This window comes from Vidua macroura, chromosome 1, assembly GCF_024509145.1.
Source record: "Vidua macroura isolate BioBank_ID:100142 chromosome 1, ASM2450914v1, whole genome shotgun sequence".
Lineage (NCBI taxonomy): Eukaryota > Metazoa > Chordata > Aves > Passeriformes > Viduidae > Vidua > Vidua macroura.
Genome location: NC_071571.1, coordinates 71,441,241 through 71,461,027, shown reverse-complemented (window position 1 = coordinate 71,461,027; position 19,787 = coordinate 71,441,241). Strand labels below are relative to the sequence as shown.

General features: G+C 41.1%; 2 protein-coding genes across 2 annotated transcripts; both read left to right on the top strand.

Annotated features, from left to right (window-relative positions):
• Positions 1–328: 328 nt before the first annotated feature.
• On the top strand, positions 329–6,393 carry LOC128814534 (serpin B6-like). The gene is made up of 7 exons (XM_053990465.1): positions 329–741; positions 1,129–1,306; positions 2,357–2,494; positions 3,114–3,231; positions 3,470–3,612; positions 4,644–4,811; positions 5,755–6,393. The coding sequence occupies exons 2-7, from the start codon at positions 1,139–1,141 to the stop codon at positions 6,157–6,159; spliced, it is 1,140 nt and encodes a 379-aa protein (XP_053846440.1). The 5' UTR covers positions 329–741; positions 1,129–1,138; the 3' UTR covers positions 6,160–6,393.
• Positions 6,394–7,739: 1,346 nt separating this feature from the next.
• On the top strand, positions 7,740–16,216 carry LOC128814527 (leukocyte elastase inhibitor-like). Its single transcript, XM_053990454.1, has 7 exons — positions 7,740–7,820; positions 9,114–9,289; positions 11,324–11,461; positions 12,268–12,385; positions 12,997–13,139; positions 13,817–13,984; positions 14,718–16,216. The coding sequence occupies exons 2-7, from the start codon at positions 9,122–9,124 to the stop codon at positions 15,117–15,119; spliced, it is 1,137 nt and encodes a 378-aa protein (XP_053846429.1). The 5' UTR covers positions 7,740–7,820; positions 9,114–9,121; the 3' UTR covers positions 15,120–16,216.
• The last annotated feature ends 3,571 nt before the right edge of the window (positions 16,217–19,787 follow it).

Sequence of the window (19,787 nt, the reverse complement as noted above, 5' to 3'; positions counted from 1 at the left end):
GCTCGCACGGGTGTTGTAAGGAAAGGAAAGTGAAGGCACCACTGGGGAATTGGTTTAGATGTTGGCTCGGGAGCTGCTGGTGTTTCTTTCATCACAGATCTTGATAAAAGACCATTGCAGAGCCGCCGTGCCGATTGTGTGTCTGCCGGAGGGAGCTGACAGTGATATTTGGAATTTCTGTGTGCGGGCAGTGCAGGAAATTCGTAAATTCTGATGCAAACTCCTCCCCGTGTTTGGGTCTGAAAGGAAGCAGACAGCCATGACGGTTCTGCTTTAAGAAGAAAGCTGCTGTGTGAGTGAATGTGTGGGTGTGCAGTGTCTGTGAGTCTGAAGAACTTTAACGTGGATATGGCAGCAAAATCCTTCCAGTTTCCAGTTATAATGCAACGGATTTTTCTTTTGTATATAGTACCATTAACATGGAGTGATAAGTATAGTTGTTGGCTTTGTGGGGAAGAAATGACCTATTATAATGTGATTAATATTTGCTGAATATGGTTGGTGATTTCAGTTTGTTTGGGATTTCTTATTGTGCTTCTTTTCGGTTTGATTGTATGGGGTTTTTTTGGGTTTTTTTTTTTTGGCAAGAGAATGCTGCAGTGACAATGAATTCCTGCTAGTTTTGTTTCTAGTAGGCAAAGAATTGCTGGCTTCTCCCAGCCTTGCTGGCAGATTTGAAACCGAGCGTGCACATGCAGAGCAAGCTGCAGGTACTGCTGAAGGTCTGTAGACTTCCAGAAGGTAAGAGCTGGCAGTTCTGCTGTTCTGAAGTCCAACTTTGGCTCGTCATTTGTGGCCCAATGACAGGAAATTCTTTTCTGTGTGTGAAGTCAAGAGAAACTTCTTTCAGGAAGTCCTGAACAAAATGCTCTTGTGCTTGGTCACCTCAAAAGATGTCACACTGTGTAGGTATGGGATTGAAATCCAGTAGCAGACTGTAAATTGCAGAAATAACTCAAATGTGTAGTTTGGGATCTCAGGTGCTTGAGGCACCAAATCAGTCTCCACTGAGCTGATAATTTTCCAACCTTTGCTGCCTAGTTTATGCTGGGAAGTTTAAAAGAAAGAAACAACTGATTTGTATTCAAATAAATTTGATCCATTCTCGTTCTGTGTTTTATGTCCCAGGCTGGGAAGCATGGAAGGCCTCTGTGCAGCAAACAGCACTTTTGCTGTGGACCTGTTAAGAAAGCTGTGTGAGAAGAAAAGGGGGCAGAATGTGTTCTTTTCACCATTTAGTATTTCTTCTGCTTTGTCTATGGTTTTGCTGGGTTCCAGAGGTAGCACTGAAGCCCAAATAAGCAAGGTAGGTCAAAATAAACTAGGTGGATTGCATTTGATGGGATCATATGAGAAACAGATGTGTGTTCCAGTCTGTGACATGCACTTCTGCTAAACTGTGGTTTAGCACAGTGTGATTTAAACTGTGAGAGAACAGAGCTCTTCCTCTGGTGTGTGTGTAAACAGAACCTGTTTTCTTTGGTTTTTTCGTCTGAGCTTTGTTCAGTATGAAATGAAGATATTTCTGGATTTAGTTTGTGCAGGGTTTTTTGCGATTTTTGAGACTGATCTTTTTTTTTTTATGTAATTAGGATGTCCCTGGAGTAATTTTATTGATCAATAGATCACTACATACATTATTTTCTTTTCCTTCCTTACTTGGGTTTAAAATCATATGACACATGTTCTGGAAATGAAGTCAGGCACATTAAAAATATCTTTACAATCCTACTGTCTACATTTCAACCTGGTAACTGCAACCTGATTTACTCCTTTTGAAAAATTTGCTGATAAAAAGAGCAAATATCTCTTAGTATGTGTTTTATGCAGGAAGTGACAGTATTGAGTGCAGGAGCAGTCATTTTGGCTTGGATGTTTTCTTCCTTTGTAAAGTGGGAGAGAAGTATAAACTCATATTTTGTTCCATGTACTTTATAAAAATTTCTCAAAAACCTTTGTTGTTGTCATAGTTATAGATACCCAAAATCTATCTGGATACAGTCTGAGCTACCAGCTCTAGGTATCCCTGCTTGGGCAGGGCTTTGTAGCAGATTGTCCCCACAGGTCCCTTCCCACCTGAGCCATTCTGTGATCCTGTAGCACTTGGCTTGAGGGAAGGAAAATCAGGACTTGTTACTCTGCTGCTCCCTAATTTATGATTTGTCCAGCATCTTGCTGGTTACATCAGATATGCCTGGCATGATAAGCTCCGGATGTGGGAGGTGTGGTGAAAAATTCTCGTGACTTCATATCACAGTATTTAACTTAAATGTAATTTTAATCTAAAATCAATCATGCTGTAGCAAGTGTGTTTAGAGAAGTTATGTACACAGCTGTGGATGTTGTCTTTGTGCAGGTGCTTTCTCTGAACAATGTCCAGGATGCTCACAATGGGTATCAATCCCTTCTCTCTGAAATTAATGATCCAAACACCAAATACATCCTGAGAACTGCGAACCGGCTCTATGGAGAAAAGACCTTTGAGTTTCTTCCAGTAAGTAGCCGTTAAATTTGTTGTGATTCTTAGGATAATGTACTTGCTACTTCTTTCCTCTGGAGGTCAAGGCAGGCTTTGGGGTTTGCCTTCCAGATTTTCTGTGCTGAGAGCCAGGAGTGCAATAGATTCTGCCAGAGCCTGGTGTCCAAATGTGGTGGAGAATCTTCTTTAAATAATTTGTGTTCTGAGTGGAGAAGTGATGCCAAGCAGAGTAAAATCCATCATTCTCTACCCTTGATGGTTCTGTGATCCATTCATATATTTGGTTGTGGGACAAATGGTTGATGTATCTCTTATCAAAATCTTATTAGCAAACTTATAAAATCATATGTCAGGTCCCAGAAGCACAAAATAAAAACAAGGAAAACACCATGGCCCATTATTGCCAATGAAGTGTATAAGTTTGTTGTAGAGTGCATAAGTCATATCACTAATATCGATTGCTAGTTCAAATAAGTGGTATAAATCCTCGTAGGAACTTGTCAGTGAGAACTTTAAGGGCTGTATATGAAGCTGGGGAAGGGAAACAGGGAGATTTCCTTGGAGAATGCAAGAATCATCTGTGTGAATGAGAGTAAATCTCTTGCTGAAAATCTGTTGTGAATGTCCCTGTTAGTCTTTTACAGAGTCCAGTCAGAAGTCCTACCATGCTGGCCTGGAACAGATGGACTTTCTGCATGCTTGGGAGGATTCCAGGAAACAAATCAATGGCTGGGTAGAGGAAAGGACTGAAGGTGAGTGGTTTTCCAAGTGCCCATTTGTGTTTAATGGCAGCCATTGTTTGGGTAAACACCTAGCCCTGGGTATAGGATTGTGAATTCAGACAACTCAGATGATGAGCTGTTGCTGTGTCTGGTACATAATTCTCTTCTCTATTGTTCATTAATTGCAGAGCAGATAATATCTTGGATAATATTTAGATACATTTCCAACTATTAAAAAAATGTGATTTTTTTCTTTTGTGTCATGAAGGTAAAATTCAGAACCTGTTGGCAGAGGGGACTCTCGATTCCCTGACCAGACTTGTGTTGGTGAATGCCATCTATTTCAAAGGCAATTGGGAAGAGCAGTTCAACAAACAGAGTACCACAGAAAGGCCATTCCAAATTAATAAGGTATGATGTTCTAAAATGCTGACAATACACTGTTAGGTGGATATTTGTTGTCTGAAATGAACACCTTTAAGGAGAAATTAAATCTCTCAAGCACAGTTACCTTAGATAGGCTGTATGAGATTGCTTATGCCCCCTCCCTTTCATAGGAAGTATCTCTTTGCTGAGTTTCTCTGAACTTTTCACGTAATTACTAGAACCTTTCATATAGCACAAAGACAGGTGTGAGAGTTTGTGAATTTAAGTCTTCTTCAGTCAGAGCTTCTCGGCTGAATATCTGTCCCTGAACCAATCCAAATTAAATGGAAACAAATATCTTTTTAAGAAGTCCATGCTCTGCAGTCTTGATTTTAGAAGTAGGTCAGTGCTCTTGAGGAGGACTTGGCCCCTGGCATGGGCAGGCCATGGCTGCCCCTCAGGATTCTGTGCAGCCCTCGGTTGGTCTCCAGGAGTCATGAACAAGAATGGTAAATGTGCCTTCCTTAATTCACCTGCTTGAAGCAACCATTATGGAAAATGGAAGCCCTCATGGCTGTCTGGAAACTGTCCCTCCCTGTAGTGGTGAAATAAATCCAAGAATATTTGAAAGTGCTGATATAACTTTTAAATAAGGGAATGTTTTTGCTTAGCAAAACACTCTCTCTGACAGCACTTCAGAGACTGGTGGAGTGACTCGGTTCCTGCCACTTGCTCTCTCCCTGTTGGAATGTGTTGAAAAAGCTGGCAGGAGTATCCAGAGTCACTGTTGCATTTTCTATTCCCTGCAGCTGTGCAAGCTTAGAACCAGGTTTCAAGATGCAACACCAAAACAGATATAGGGTTTATGAATAATCTCCTTTTGAGTTGTTATGGAATATCATGCACTGTTTGTACCTCATGCTTTCCAAAAGGCAGTGGTAGGGCTGCACTCTGTGGTGTGTGATCAGTTCTCTTTGGTCAAATCCTAAAAGGCCCAAAGTAACTTGCTGCCTGCTTTGTAGTTTGAGACCAGCAGAGAAGCTCAGCACTAACTGTTGACATCTCTTCATTTCTAGAATGAGACCAAACCTGTTCAGATGATGTTCAAGGAGGCAAATTTTAACATGACCTACATTGGGGATTTCCAGACCAAAATCCTTGAACTCCCATATGTGGGTAATGAACTGAGCATGATCATCCTGCTCCCTGATGCAATCCAGGATGGATCCACAGGCTTGGAAAGAGTAAGTTGTCGAGCTGAGTGCAAAGACAGCCTGAATCCTTCCAGGGAAGAAAGTCTGAATAGCACAGAGATCTGCAGTTCAGTTCCAGAGCAATTGTGTGGCTGGTGCTCAAGGCCAGGAGAAATGTCCCTCTCCTCCATGTGCCCAAGGTGACAGCCCCTGCTATGTCAGTGCTGCTCAGGCTGTGTGCTGCTCCCTTAGGCAGAGGCTCTGGAAGATGAGCTGGCCCTGCTCAGGAGCAGAGGTCAGCTGTGGTTGTGGTGAAGGCACAGTAAGGTGATGATGGAATGTGGAGAGGGGGATTTTGGGTGGGCTCTTTGGAAGTCCTGTGGCTTGTCCTGTAGGCCTTCTGTGCTGAGCAGGTGGCAGGTGGTGTGTAGCTCACTGCCTGGAAAGAGGCTCACAGGAAAGGACAGGATCTCTTTTGTGGTAGGTTGGGATACAAGTTTGATCTCTTTGGCACTCTGGACAAGGAGTTTATGAATAAAGCTTTCTAAGACTGACTGCAAAGGGCCTTTGTGAACACACTGTTTTCATGCTGCTGCTGACTGACCTGAAGGACCTGACTCTTTTGGTAAAGAGATAGAAGAAACTGGGTTTGGTTTCTTTGGGTCCTTGTTAGCTATTCTTCTGTTCCTTTCTGTCCCATAAGTAAAAATTTTTAAAAACCCTAAACAATTAAACATGTTCTGTAGAAGGAAACATTACATGGAGGGGATTGATCCCTATTATAGCTACCAGAACAAACATTTGGTAATGATCTTCATGGAGCCAGTATTCTCTAGTGATAGGTATGACTTACAGTTCTGGCTTAAGACACACTAACCAGGTTTAAAAAGATGCATCCTATGCACTATATAAACAAAACCCATAATCACTTCTTTTGCTTGTAACACTGATTCAATTCCCATTGTAATTAAGTAAATTTGGACTTTTTCTTCAGCTGGAAAGAGAACTTACATATGAGAAGCTAATAGATTGGATCAATCCTGAAATGATGGACTCTACCAAAGTGAGGGTGTCTTTACCCAGATTTAAACTGGAAGAAGATTATGATCTGAAACCGCTTCTGAGCGGCATGGGAATGCCTGATGCATTTGATTTGGGAAAGGCAGACTTCTCAGGAATCTCATCTGGCAACCAGCTGGTGCTCTCTGAAGTGGTTCACAAATCCTTTGTGGAAGTCAATGAAGAAGGCACTGAGGCAGCTGCTGCCACAGCTGCAGTGATGATGATGTGCTGTGCAATGATAGTTCCAGAATTCACTGCTGATCATCCCTTCCTCTTCTTCATCCGGCACAACAAAACTTCCAGCATTTTGTTCTGTGGCAGATTTTGCTGTCCCTAAGGAGGAGATGTCTTGGCTGCATATGTGCCATCACAAAATAAATTTACATTTCCCTAGAACAAGGTGATTTCTTCTGTACTAATTGTCTCTTTCAGCTGTGCCTGCACTCTCTTCTGTGATCTTCATCTTGGGCTTGGCAGGAATAACAGAGCTGCTTACACAAACAGAGCACCTGCCATGTCCAACCCCTCCTGTGCCTGTGTGCAGGGGTCTCCAGGTTCTTGCTGACACAAGGACCATCCCACTTGCTCCATGAGTACTTCTTCTGTCCTTGACTTCACTTTTGGTGTCCACCAGGTAGAGTCAGGCAGTGATAGCTCATGGGAGTGAAGTTTTTGCTTTTGTTTATGACAAGGCTGGAGCACATTTGTAGCTTCCTTCCCCTTTTATCTTCAAGACTCATCCATTTAGTGCCTTGATACCTTGCCTGGAGCTGAAAGGTGTCTTTGACAGCCTTTTCTAAGTATTGCTGAGCTTGTTGTGTAGATGTGGGGTTTTGGCTAACAACTGGACCAAAACTAAGAAAAGAACAATTTTGCAACAGATGTCCTTTGAGGGTGTTTATGGTGAGAACCATCACCACAGGAGATCTTGAGTTTTTTATCTTTCACCTGGTTCTAGTCCTGTAACAAGAATGTAGTCTAACTTTAGAATACCAAAGACAAAGCTGAAACAGCTTTCCTGACACGGGGATGTTTTTTGCACTTTCTGTTTTTGAAATACTGAAAGAACTCTAAGTGCTGTAGAGGTCTGTTTCTTTTTGCTACTATTAATATTGCATATTTTTAACCAGTTTTCTGAATATTATTTCTTGCAATACCCGCTTTTGTGTATCTTGTTTGGAATTCTTTGCTGAAACACAATTTTTTTCTGGATAGTGAAACCCGAGGTGTTTACTTGGGCCACTATGAATTAGTGGTTGGCCTTGAAAGGATTTCAAGGTATTTCAAAGGATACCAATGGGGTCCCTAGATAACAATTTTTTTCTGGGAAGCACTGCAATGTTTCCTCTTAGTTTTTTGCACAGGTTGACATCAAGGCTTGGTGGACATTATCCAAAAGGTGCTAGATGGGCCTATCCTTTATTCAGTGCACAGTAACCCAGCTGTCTCAGGTGAAGCAAACAAAACCATTATGTGCAGGGGAGAGGGATGAGACCCAACACTTTTGTCACCAGGATGCCTGCCATACACTGCAGTTAAAAGCTATGCACCTGAAACCAATATGGGCAGTACAGCTGGGGATGCCCTGGGAGCCAGACCAAGGACTGATGGAGAACGAAGATCGTGATAAACCACAGAAAACTCCCCATGCAGTTAGTTTCTTTGAAATGAAAAAGAAAAAAAAAAAGTGAAATAACTTTATAAAAGATGAGTGTAAATAGAGACACAGGGTGGGAATGCAGAGAGGAGCCTCCCTGCGCAAGGGGTGCACTTGCCCCATGGGTCTAAAACCCCTGGATCTCTTATTGTTGGCGCAAGGTGGGGGTTGTTGTTTAGTCCCTCTTCCGAAGCTCCCTCTTCTCTCCACCGGGAAACCGGGGACACCCGGACGGGAGCGGCCGCCCCGCCCCGCCCCGCCCCGGTGGGGTCCTCGCGGGTGACACCGCGGTGTCACTGCTCCGCTCGGCTCTTTCCGATCCGTCCCATCCCAGCCTGCAGGTAGGCGGCCAAGCGGCCCTTGGCTGAGCTGGGGCTCCGCGGGGGAGCCCCCGTCCCTGCCCCCGGCGCATCCTACGGGAAAGGGACGGTGACGGGACGAGAAGGGGAAATTTTTCCTCTCCGTCCGTCTCAGCGGGCGGGGTCTGCGCGGAGAGGGGGGCGCTTCTCGGGCATCGGGGGTGGGCACTGTCCAACAGCTGGTTTGGGTGAAAGGCTGGCGCAGTGAGGTGTAGGTAAACGAAAGTGAAAGTACGCCTTGGGGCTTGGGTTTGGGTATTTTTAGGAGTGTTGGTGGTCTTTAGCCTACAGCTCGGTAAGTACGTCGCAAAGCTGCCGGGTGTTTATCTGTCTGGCACGGAGGAAGCCGGTAGCGATAATTTGCAATTGCTGTAGAAAGACTGTGCAGGAAACACCCAAATTTTGGTATAAAATCCTCCACGCAGTTGCGTCCAGAGGAGAGAAAGAAACAAATCAAGACTCCGGCTGCAAGCAAGCACAGAGCAGCCGGACTCTGAGCTGGGCGAGCGGGAAGCTGGCGCAGCATCCAGCGGTGCCGCCACTGGCCCTTGGGTGGGGTTTTGCGCCTGACCCGGCTCTTTTGCGCCATTCAGCCTGCTCGTGAGCATCTCCCCGAAGCGCATCGCTGCTCAGTGTCAACCCTGCCGCTTTGCCTATTCTGCGCTTCACTTGTGTCCCCGATTGTGTCCCTGCAGCCCCCGGAACGCCGGGCTCCCTGCCCGTGCCTTTAGGGCCACCCAGCCCCGGTGGTCCTGGATGTGGCGAGCAGCTCCGTGCTCCTGACGCTGAAAGTCAGCGTGCACGCAAGCCTTTGGCAGGGTTGACACCGCTCAGGGGCATGGATTTGTGGCATGAAGACAGGAGGGTTACTGAGAGGTGTCTGAATGTCCCTGAGCATTGTAAAGGAGCAGAGGGAATGCTGTAGGAGGGAGAGCCCTGCCATGTGCTGGGTCTGTGAGGGTGCGGGACTTTGGCAATCCTACCGCCACATATATTTCCAATTTCAAATCTGCAGGAAAAGAATTTTTAAAAAATAATGTCTATAAAGTTAGTATGATAAGGAAGTTTGGAACACACAAATAACATGGAAAAAATCCCCTGCTTTTTCAATGTGACTGATTTTTTTAAGAATAAGGTGCTCTGACAACAATATTCTTGCTTCTGTAAGCAGCTGCATCCAGTTTAATCCAGTCTTTACTCTGTGAGTCACACAAGGTTAGACAAGGTGTTTGAAGAATGTTTCCCAGGGTCCTTATCAACTGTTTTCTTCTTCAGGTATAACCATGGAGAGCCTGTTCAATGCCAACAGCAGATTTGCACTTGATCTGCTCAGAAGGTTTAGTGAGGCCAGCCCAACAGGAAATGTCTTCTTTTCTCCTGTCAGTATCTCTGCTGCTCTGGCCATGGTCCTTTTGGGGGCCAAAGGTAATACTGAAGCCCAGGTGTTGAAGGTTAGTAAAATAAAATGGTCATTAATTTTACATTTTATTTACATTAAAAGGGGTTGTGTTTTAGAGGAGGGAAGATGAAATGAGGGTATTTTTATTGGTTCAGGACAAGATTTCTGTCATGCACGCTCAGTTTTCCTCAGACTCTGCAGCTAGTTACCCTCTGCCTACCCTGCTCCAGAGCCCTCTGTCTATATTTTCTATGGCCCTTGTTGCTCATTTAATTTCAGTAGTTAATTCTTGACAGAGGAGACTAATTACATTAGTCAGTCTCCTTTGAAATTGATCATAACTTCCAGCAGCAAGGCTCTATAAGTTTTCATGAGACATTTTGACAAGCTATTACTTTATAACACAAGATCACTAATGTATGTTGGTGTTGTTCATTTGGTATGTTCATTTTCAATATTTCTGTGTGTTTTTGTAAAAATCACAGTAGCATTCTATAGTTTTATATCTAAAGCTATGATGATACATGGTGATGCTACCTAAGTATCAATCTCTCACTAACAGGCACTCGGATATCTTGAAGGAGCTAAGTCTGCATGATTATCCTTACCACAGCTTTAGGGTCGGTAGGATAGTTTAAAAAAAACTCCTTATAAATTGCAAAACTGGTGCACATAGGAGTGTGCCAGTTTCCCCTGAAACCTCCGTCATGGAAGGGACTCAGTCACTGTTATTTTTGCACTCTCGTTAGGCTGACGCCTGTAAAAAGGTGTGTGAGTCTCCTCATTGCAGTCATCCTCATGCATTTGCCTATGAATAATTTCACCTTTGTATTCTGGACTTTAGGAGGAGCTTTTTTATACTGCTGAGTGTTGCTGTGCTTACTCAATAAAATTACTTCCCCACTACTTGTTCAAACAGACTTTGAACATATTTCATGTAATCAGACTGACAGCCCCACCTAGGATAAACCTACTGACAGCACAAATCATGCAAAAGAAACTTGGGGGGGAAATAAATGTCTTTCAACATAGTAATCCTCAACAGGGCATGTTTCTGTACCATAATACTTCACTTATGAACACAGTGCTAATTAAAGAGGCAGCGATTAGCAATTGTCAAGAGCTGTTTGCAAGGACATAAAAATTTATTTCCGGGATCATAATTCTATTGTAAGGTTGCCTCCGTGATGATCTTGCTTAGCCATGCACCTGTACAGCACAGCTTGTACTGAGGTGGTTGGCAAATCCTGACCAAATACCCAGTGAGAGAAAGAGAAGGCTTCCCTTTGAATCCAATCACTGCTTCACAGCAGTCTTCCCTACTGGGAAACACATGGTTTAAGTTTGAATATCAATGTCCCTGCTTTGGTGTGGCCATCCCTGTCCATGAGGTCTGGCAGCTTCTCCCAGCCAGCTTGCCTCTGGAAGAGAGGGTACTGATAAAGAGATATTGCAGTAATGCATTTGATCTTAAATCTAATACTTACTCATATATCTATACATGTGTGTATATATATATATATATATATATATATGTTAAAAGTATATATGAAGTGCATATATATTTATGGAGTTATAGAATTTTCATAGAATTATAAAGGGTAGTTGCTCTAAATTTTCTTAATACCTCACCTGTGATAGTGATGATTGTATATTCTGAAAATATACAACCCCACATCCCCTTGGACCAAAGGGGGAACCAAGAAAGCAAGAGTCTCCATGGTATCATCTCTCTTTTTGATCCTCACCTGGGAATGAGTTCTTGGGCCCAGTCGCTCACAGAGGAGAGGCCCTCAGAAATGCAGACAGGACTTGGGGTTGTGATCAAGAGCTTCAGCTGTGACTGCCTATAAACCAGGATCACAGTACTTGGTTTGGCTGACATGGGCAGCGTAGCACCGAGGGACAGTTTGACTCATTCTTTGAGGTTTACGGAAGTCTCTAAGCAGCTTCCAGCCTTTTCTTTTCTCTTTCTTCAGCCTACCTACTGGATCCTACCCTGCTGCATCAGGCCTACCCTACAGATTCCCCATGTGTTCTTTTAAGACAGTATTAACAGCAGCTAGTTCACTTCTTTTTATTTCAGACGCTCCACCTTGACAAAGTTGAAGATGTTCATTCAAGATTCCAGGCTCTGACAATGGATATAAACAGAAGCAATGCACCCTATCTCTTACGGCTGGCCAGTCGCCTCTTTGGAGAGAAGTCCTACAGCTTTCTGCAGGTACAGTGGTGCACATCAGGATGGCCTGTGGTGGGATCTGGGGGTAAAGTGCAGCTGCTTGAATATTTATGAAGTAGAACTATTTCCAAGCCTATTTCTAAATTTTTCTGGGAACTTGACAAGAGTGCTTCATACTTGCCATGTGCATTTCCACAGCTGTGAGCATCTGTGCCTCTCACCTAAAGGATGTAACACAGCAAACCCTTTTCCTGTTCACTTCTGCCATTCTTGTCCTCAAGAGAAGAATCACTGGTCTATGTTCTTAGTTTAGAGTATTCTCATGACATCCCACTCTATTGCAACCAGCTTTTTAGGTTGCAGCCAGTTCTGTTCCTGTTGCAATCAGCTTTTTAGGATTTTCATCGGAGTAATACCACATAACGTCAATATTTTTGAAAACACTATTTTTTTGGGAGGGGATATCCAATATTTTTTTAACAACATGCCTCTTTACCAGGGAATTACAACTTTATGTGGAAATAAGTTGATATTTTTGTCCATCTTCAGCTATTTTGGATAGTTTTGTTTTATCATAGCTGTGCTTGAGCCTGTTTCGGGAGAATGATAGGTAAATATTGCAACACCTGCAGTAAGCACCCCATCAACTCTAGACATGGCTGGTGTACTATGAGGCTTGCTCTAAGAGTGGGGAAAAAAACCTGTTAACTTCAGAATTCCCCCAAACAGCACACTGTTAGAACCCCACCTCAGAGTTGGTGACAATCTGAGTACATCTTATCTAGCTGATAATTAGATGTTTTCTTATCTGCATGCAGTGAAAGCTATTTTATTGTTTCAAAATCTAGGATTTCCTGACTAATACACAGAAATTATATGGAGCTGACTTGGCTACAGTTGATTTTCTTCAGGCTTGTGATAAAGCCAGGAAAGAAATTAACCAGTGGGTCGAGGAGAAAACTGAAGGTAAATTAGTATTTTTTTAATAACTGGCAGTGTTTCATATCTTGGGAGCAGGAATGGGCTTTATTCTCTGCTGTCTTTAGAACAGTTTAATTCTGCCCCGGGGTACTCATTTGATACATGAACAGAACCAGAAATTATCTAAGCAAAGCATTTAACCAGTTCCATAAGTCCTGAGAGTTTTCCATTCTGTTTTGTGCTCAGGCCATGAGTGCAGGAGAGATGCCTAAACATGGAGATGTACTCACGAGTTGGAGAATTTGTCTTAGTCTGTCTTGGTCCATATATATATTGTATATATATTTCTAAATTCAGTATTCCTTAATGTGGGCGTTCTGTAGTTTTTGTATGAGGAGTGGATGAGTTGCATATGACAGTTTAGACTAACAATATTATGTTTTCATCAAATCATTGTATATCAAAAGTTATAATAGTATGTATTAAGAAAAAGTGTGGTGAAGTGGTGAGACAGGTACTGAAATCCATGTTATTACAGGAATAGATTTGTTTTATATTTGTAGTATTTCTGTGGCATCAGTTTCTCAATATATATTTTAATGCCATCAACTTACTACATGATTTTGTTGTGACTCTTTTTAATTCTGTCTCTGAAGGCAAAATCCCCAATCTGCTGTCTGAAGGCTCAGTTGATAGCATGACCAAGCTGGTACTGGTGAATGCTATTTATTTCAAAGCGAACTGGGCAGAGAAATTTCAAGAAGCTGACACCACTGATGCACCATTTCGCTTAAATAAGGTAATACAGATATGTCCTGGTAGGACATATCTAATGAAAAGTTCTAATTATATAGGTGGTAATGTGAAGCTTTGCTTACAGATAAAATAATTAAGAAATATGAAGTACTTTAGTAATATTGTTATTATTTTTATGGATTTTAATATTTTTCCATATTCAGCAAGCTATTTGTTGTTTCACTTACTAGAATAATATTAGAAACAATTCTCAACTATGGTTTAGGACCTAGCAGGGTTTCTGTCTGCAGCAGATCAGCAGCTATGAACTGTTTGTGATGCTAGGTAAGCAGTCTTAAAATGACAGGACATTTTGATTAAGCCCCATCTTCTTGTTCTATATTCTGCTTATGTTAACAGCTTTACAAGTTACTGTATGCAGTCATCTGCTTTATGCTAAACAGAGTTGATCTTTGTTGGCTTAACATTTTCATACAGCAGTTTGAAGAAACTGTTTTGGTTTCTGTGATGACTGTGCTATAGAAGCCAAAGGAGAACCAAATATAATACAAACTCAGTATTTCTTCAAAAGAAATAGTTTTAAACAGGCAGTCAGAAGTCTGAAAAAATCAGTTTTATAATGGAGGATAAATGTTTACATAAATGCAATTTTAACTTGTCTTCTATCAGTTCTTTAAATATTTCCTTAACTGTTACTATTTGTGCCTTTTATCCATCCAGAATGAAAAAAGGACAGTAAAAATGATGTATCAGAAAAAGAAATTTAATTTTGGATACATCCCTGAAGAGAAGATCCGTGTTTTAGAGTTGCCTTACGATGGAAGAGAACTTAGTATGATCGTCCTGTTACCTGATGACACTGAAGAGGACTCCACTGGACTGCAGAAGGTGACCCATCTAAGCCAATGCAGTTGTTCAATATTTTTAAGTTTGGCCATTCAAAATTAAAGCCTTAGTGAACCTGTGTTCTCAGGGCACCAGATCTATTTGGTGTATTTTTAGACAACTCTCTACTAGTACACTAATAAAGAATAAATGGATGTACTGCATCAGGAAGAGAAGTTGTGTTTTAATTTTGTAGCTTGTGTTCATGTATCCTCTGCTGAACTGAATGAACCATGATGGATACTGAAAACAGAATTAACTGTGAGAATTATCTTGCCTTGATTGTTTGTTTTTAATGACAGAATTAGTCTTTCAGTAGCTTTGAAAGTCTTTATTTTCTTAACCATAAAGTAGTGAGACTGTTTTCCATTAAATGACCAGCTGCTTTGGGCTCCCTGATTATGATTTTTGTTACTTGTTTTTAATTAGGTAATTCCATTTAGTTAGATGAAACAGTACGAAGACTGGCTTGCTATCAGTGCATGATTTTCCGTTCTGTACATTGCAGCAAGAAGTGAATGTCTGCATTGCTTTGTAAAGTAAAAACTGCACTGACTCCACCTAATTTTAATAGTATTTTTTTATCTCTATTTAGCTATCAAAGATGTGGGTATGTTCATTTTTGCATAGCTGCTTTACCCTTATATAATGTTCTGTAAATAAAGCCTCATAAATGTTACTGAAAATGAAATACTACACTGGTGATAAGTAATGCTCTCTGTCCTTTTAATCCTAGATGGAAAAGCAGCTTACCTTAGAGAAACTCCAGGAATGGACACGTCCAGAGCATCTGTATTCCGCTGACGTTCACGTGCGCTTGCCAAAGTTTAAGCTGGAGGAAAGCTATGACCTTAAATCAGATTTAGCCGCTATGGGCTTGCTGGATGTATTTGACAGTGGCAAGGCTGACCTGTCAGGAATGTCAGGGGCACGTGACCTCTTCCTCTCTGCAGTTGTCCACAAGGCTTTTGTGGAAGTGAATGAAGAAGGCACGGAAGCTGCAGCTGCCACTGCTGGCATTGCTATGCTCTGCATGGCCATAGAAGAGGATTTCAACGCTGACCATCCTTTCCTTTTCTTTATTCGCCACAACCCAACACAAAGCATACTCTTCTTGGGCAGATTTGCTTCCCCATAAAAGAAAACTTACCATTTGCAGCAGTTCCTGCTGTTGTTAATGAAAGCTTTGTTCCTGAATGAGTTAATCCTCCTGTTGTGAGTTCCTAGTAATTTGACTGAGATTCTGCCTTTCCATTAAAACTACCCCAGAGAAAACAAGGGAGTAATTTATTCTTCTTTCTTGAAATTGACATCATCTTTAATTGAACAAGGAAAATCTTGCAGTAGAAATAAATTTTCTTGGAAGAAATACATGTCTCTTAAAGCACAGTATCAGCCTTTATGCATCCTCACATGGGTTTTTCTGTGTCCACAGCTCCCCATTGTGATAACCAGTCACTCCTTAATAATCTAGTCACTCCTTATGCATAAATACTAGGTTGTTCTTGCAAAGCTATCCCTTCCTTAAAATCTTGCTTTACAAAAATACTGTAATAAAATTGTTCTAGGCACTAAAAGGCATGTCTCAAACAGCTGGGTATACCCAGTTCTGTCATGAAATAGAAGGTCAGATAACATTTGTTTAGAGACATCTATTAATAGAGAAAGGATTAAGCTATTTAAACAAAAGTAACCCCTTGAAGCTGGTAGCCAGAAAAATTGCAACACAGCTTTTGAATGAGAAAGAAAAAATGAGTAAGACTTTAGGTGACATGTTTAAAGAGGATTTTTAAAATTTACTTTAAATGTTAAAAGAAAATGTTTAAGGGATTAGAGGTTTTAGGTGCCTTTTTGAATGTTCAGAAGCTGCCAATATTAGATTCTGGCCAATACCTCTGTCATTCCCAAAAGATACTTCAGCTTTCCAGAGGAGCATCTGCAAGAAATACCTGATGTTTCTCTTTATGTATAAGGATTGTATATTTACTGAGCTGACTTCTACTACCTCTTTATGCACAAACCTCTGGTGCTGTACCACAGCCTTATTCCTGGTAGTCAGTGTAATTACCTACTGTCATGTTCTGTGTTTATTTTTGGAGGTTATTTACTTATATCTTGGGTACTGTAACATTTCCCTGCACAACCTTAGCTCTGAATGGGGCACAGTAATTTATATAATTGCAAACTGTATTTGAATCTTGTCTTTAAGCAAGAAATAAAAGTCTTTTACTTAAACCTTTGTTCAAAATGGCAATTTTTTGTATGCAAAATTTTTTGTATTTCAGAGTACCAAAATAACTGTCTGAAGAGTAGAGCCACAGAAAACCACTGGTGCAGCAGATGCGACTGGCTGTCTGAAGTTGTTCAGAGTAGGTAAAAATATTGAAAACCAAATTGCTCAATAGAAGAGATAATTGCATGAGCCAGCAGCTTCCCCTGGAAGTGTAAGCTGAGCTGCTTGCCCCTGCAGGGAACAGGAGGAGTTGTGGTTTTATGAAATGGCACAAGAACTTGGTTTGCAATGCCTGGTTGCAAAGGCTCTGGTAGGCTGTAGATGTGAATGCAATCATCTCTGCACCGAGTGCTTCAAAAACCCAATGCCTTGCAAACAAAAAGTACTAGCACAAAACCCATGGAAAAATTTGGAGCACTTTGGTGTTGTGTTTGTTCTGAGTTTCTGGGCTTTGTTTCAGCACTCTAGCAAAAAAGCTGCTGCTGCTGTAGACAGCAAAGCAAGGCTCAAAAACTCCATTTTAGTTTCGTCCTTATCTTTATTTGCAGAAACTCAGTCAATGTGTGCAAGATACATGACTGAAGGCTTTTAGGGCAGCAATTACCAGGAAATCAGAAGAAAGATAAAACCTTGCATAATAGTACAAATCAGCTTTATGAAGAGACTGATGTCTATCTGTATTTATTGTGTTGGTATCAGCATTCAGTAATTGAACTGTAACTCAATTACATTGAGACAAGTTGGTTTTCTACAGAGAGGGTGCACAAACCAAAATCTCAGCAATAAGAATCTCAATAAAATCAGCTTCACATTCAACCATTTAAAAAAACCCAGCAACCCTACCGGCCAATATTCCCCTCCCATTATTTATGTCCCACAATGAGATGGTTGTGTTTTTCCATAATACTCCATGCTTTTTTCCTGAGCTCTCGTCAGAACAAATGACTGACAACGGCTGACTCCAACAGAGAAAACTGGTGTGCTATCTGTATTCACATTTCTAAATAATAGTATGCTGCTTCAACTGTTCTCTTGAGAAGGATTTTTTTTGTAGAACTACTGCATGAACACAGGCCTCACTAAGTTCAAAGCAGGGTAATTTTGAGTAGATGTCTTAACTGAGTAAAATGGTAGAAAATGTAATTTTAATGAGTTAAAGAGATACAAGATGAGAGACTGAAACATTAGAAGTTTCAATATAAAATCAGGAACTTAGTCTTAGCAAAGCAGCATTCATAAATCCACATGCACCACATAAAAAAATTCTGCTTGCAAAATCTTTGGTTTATATTAACCCTTAGGAATGCAACATTAAAAAGTCAGCCTGACTGCAGTTAAACTTCTGGGAGGGAATTGGTAAATTCTTGAGCACGTTGAGTACTTGAGTACCCTGTGCAAAACCAATTTGCAACAGGCTGCTGGTTTGAATAGACAACATGTGAGCTTCTTCCAGTGAAATAGAGGATTGCAGTAGCTGGATTCCCCCTCCTCTCCATTTTGGCCTCTCCTAAGCAGACCAGCCTTTATATAACAAGACAAAACTCTGAGAAATATTTGTCACTGTGCTGTGATGAGTAATCCAGACTTTGTACTTCTGCTAACAGACTTTCTAGGAAAGCCTTTTGGTTTTGATTTAGATAGAAAAACCACCACCACCCACCACCCATTGCCTGTTTTTTGTCTGATTCATAGAGTTGAAATTGCTCATCCTAGGAAATACATACCCTAGTGTGGATAAGGAAGACAGTTATCTCTGCATTTTACATCACCTTATACTAGAGATAAATTTGCTAGCGATAAATTGACACTGATGAGTTAACTCAGAGCATGTGTAGTTATACTTTTGCTGTTCTATGTTTGTATGTGTCTACATATGACCAAAATCCTCGTTAAGTACATAAACCTGATCCAGTATTGGAGATGGATGTTTGTCGTGATTTATTATGGTTGATTACAGAAATAAGACCAGTCCAGTTCTCTTGCACCTATTGAGATAAAAAGGTACAATTGAAATCAGAACTTGGCTTTTGGTTTGGGTTTCCTCTTTTTACTATAGTGAACTGCTAGTTCTGTCATATTATCTTGTGGTATGATCTAAATGCACGCTATTAGCCATATTCATTAAGAGGCCTACGCAATTCCAGACTACTTAGTAACAATAAAAGACAAAAACCACAGCCAAAATCCTGGAGAGTGCAGCCTGTCTGGAAACATGCTGAACATGCAGGGTAGCTGCTGGCAATTCAGATAATGAACTCATCACAGCAGCCAGAAAATGTATCTTCAGGACAGATGGGAATTCAAACAACCAGCTTGTATAAACACTTATATTTTAAGTCATTTTATGGAAAATGGTATGCAGTCACTTTGGTCAAGTGCTTTTCTCTCAACATGAGAGAAAATGCTCACAGAAAAGGGAAAAAAATGCAGTCCAGAGGTTAAACTGAGGATTTCAACTTATTGTGCACAGAAAACAGGACAAGAAAAATAAAATTCAAGTAATGATTTCACATAAATATTTAGTATAAGACAATTCCTTGCCAGCTTTATCATCCAAATTTTTATCTGTGAGAGTCAAACAAGTTAAATGCTAGAAACAATATTCATTAGGTAATTTTCTAAAAAAATCCTGCAATGGAACTAATTTGGGGAATTATTTAATTGTTATTTCTGTTGTGGCTATCCGTATCTCTCACAAGGGCATGTTACGACTGGAAGAAACAACTTATTTCAGTACAATTTGTTTCTCAAAGTACTGAATTCCCCAACATGGAATGGCTTGAACATGGCCTTTCTCATGATCTACATAATTTCTTAGTGGCACAACTTCTGTAAGAGAAAAAGAGATAGTGACATGGTGGATTTTGATGGTGTTCCTTGCAGCAGAAGCAACTGTTACTTTATAGAATCCAAATTTTCTAGTGACACTGCAATGTTTGGTATTTCCCTAAAGCTCTACACTCTGAAAGGTAAATAAATACACCACTATACTAGCATGCAATTGCCCTTCAGTGAACTTCTCAGGGTAAACTTTAGGTAGTCAAAATCTAGAAAACAAAGAAATGTGCTCTGTGATTTTTAAATTTCATTCTTTCATCTTGTTCTTTTGAAGCAGTTTCACTAGGAGATTGGCTTCTGCTTGTTGAAAGCATTGCCAATCCTATGTGGAGACTGCATAAATTGCCAAGAGAGGAAATGGATGGTTTTGCCTTGGGTCTGTTCTGGAGGGATGGGAGATGGGTGTGGGGTGAAATGTTAACCTCTGAGTGCATCTGATCCTGATGGACTTTTTAATGGAGCATGGAGTTCTTCAAAGAGAGGAGATGACCTTCTGTAAGGGGATATAAGAGATGCACAGCAGCAGCAGGGAGAGAGCAGGAAGCAGCCACTCTCCAGTGCTGCCAATTACCACAGGGAGGAAGGGAAAAGGTACATTAATACTTGGCTCAGAGAGCAGCCATGTGGCACAATGGCTTTGAAACATTAACTTGTTACCAAATTTTGGTAGCCCATTAAACAGCACTGAATGATGGATCTGCCCTGAGTGGCACGATTTCTGCTTCTGTCGGAGGC

Bases quoted from the DNA above. Each gene is read 5' to 3' on its own strand.
- LOC128814534 (XM_053990465.1), top strand. From the start codon at position 1,139: ATGGAAGGCCTCTGTGCAGCAAACAGCACTTTTGCTGTGGACCTGTTA. The intron at 1,307-2,356 runs GTAGGTCAAAAT...GTCTTTGTGCAG, and splicing joins CTGAAGCCCAAATAAGCAAG to GTGCTTTCTCTGAACAATGT. The intron at 3,613-4,643 runs GTATGATGTTCT...CTTCATTTCTAG, and splicing joins GGCCATTCCAAATTAATAAG to AATGAGACCAAACCTGTTCA.
- LOC128814527 (XM_053990454.1), top strand. From the start codon at position 9,122: ATGGAGAGCCTGTTCAATGCCAACAGCAGATTTGCACTTGATCTGCTC. The intron at 11,462-12,267 runs GTACAGTGGTGC...TTCAAAATCTAG, and splicing joins AGTCCTACAGCTTTCTGCAG to GATTTCCTGACTAATACACA. The intron at 13,985-14,717 runs GTGACCCATCTA...TTTTAATCCTAG, and splicing joins ACTCCACTGGACTGCAGAAG to ATGGAAAAGCAGCTTACCTT.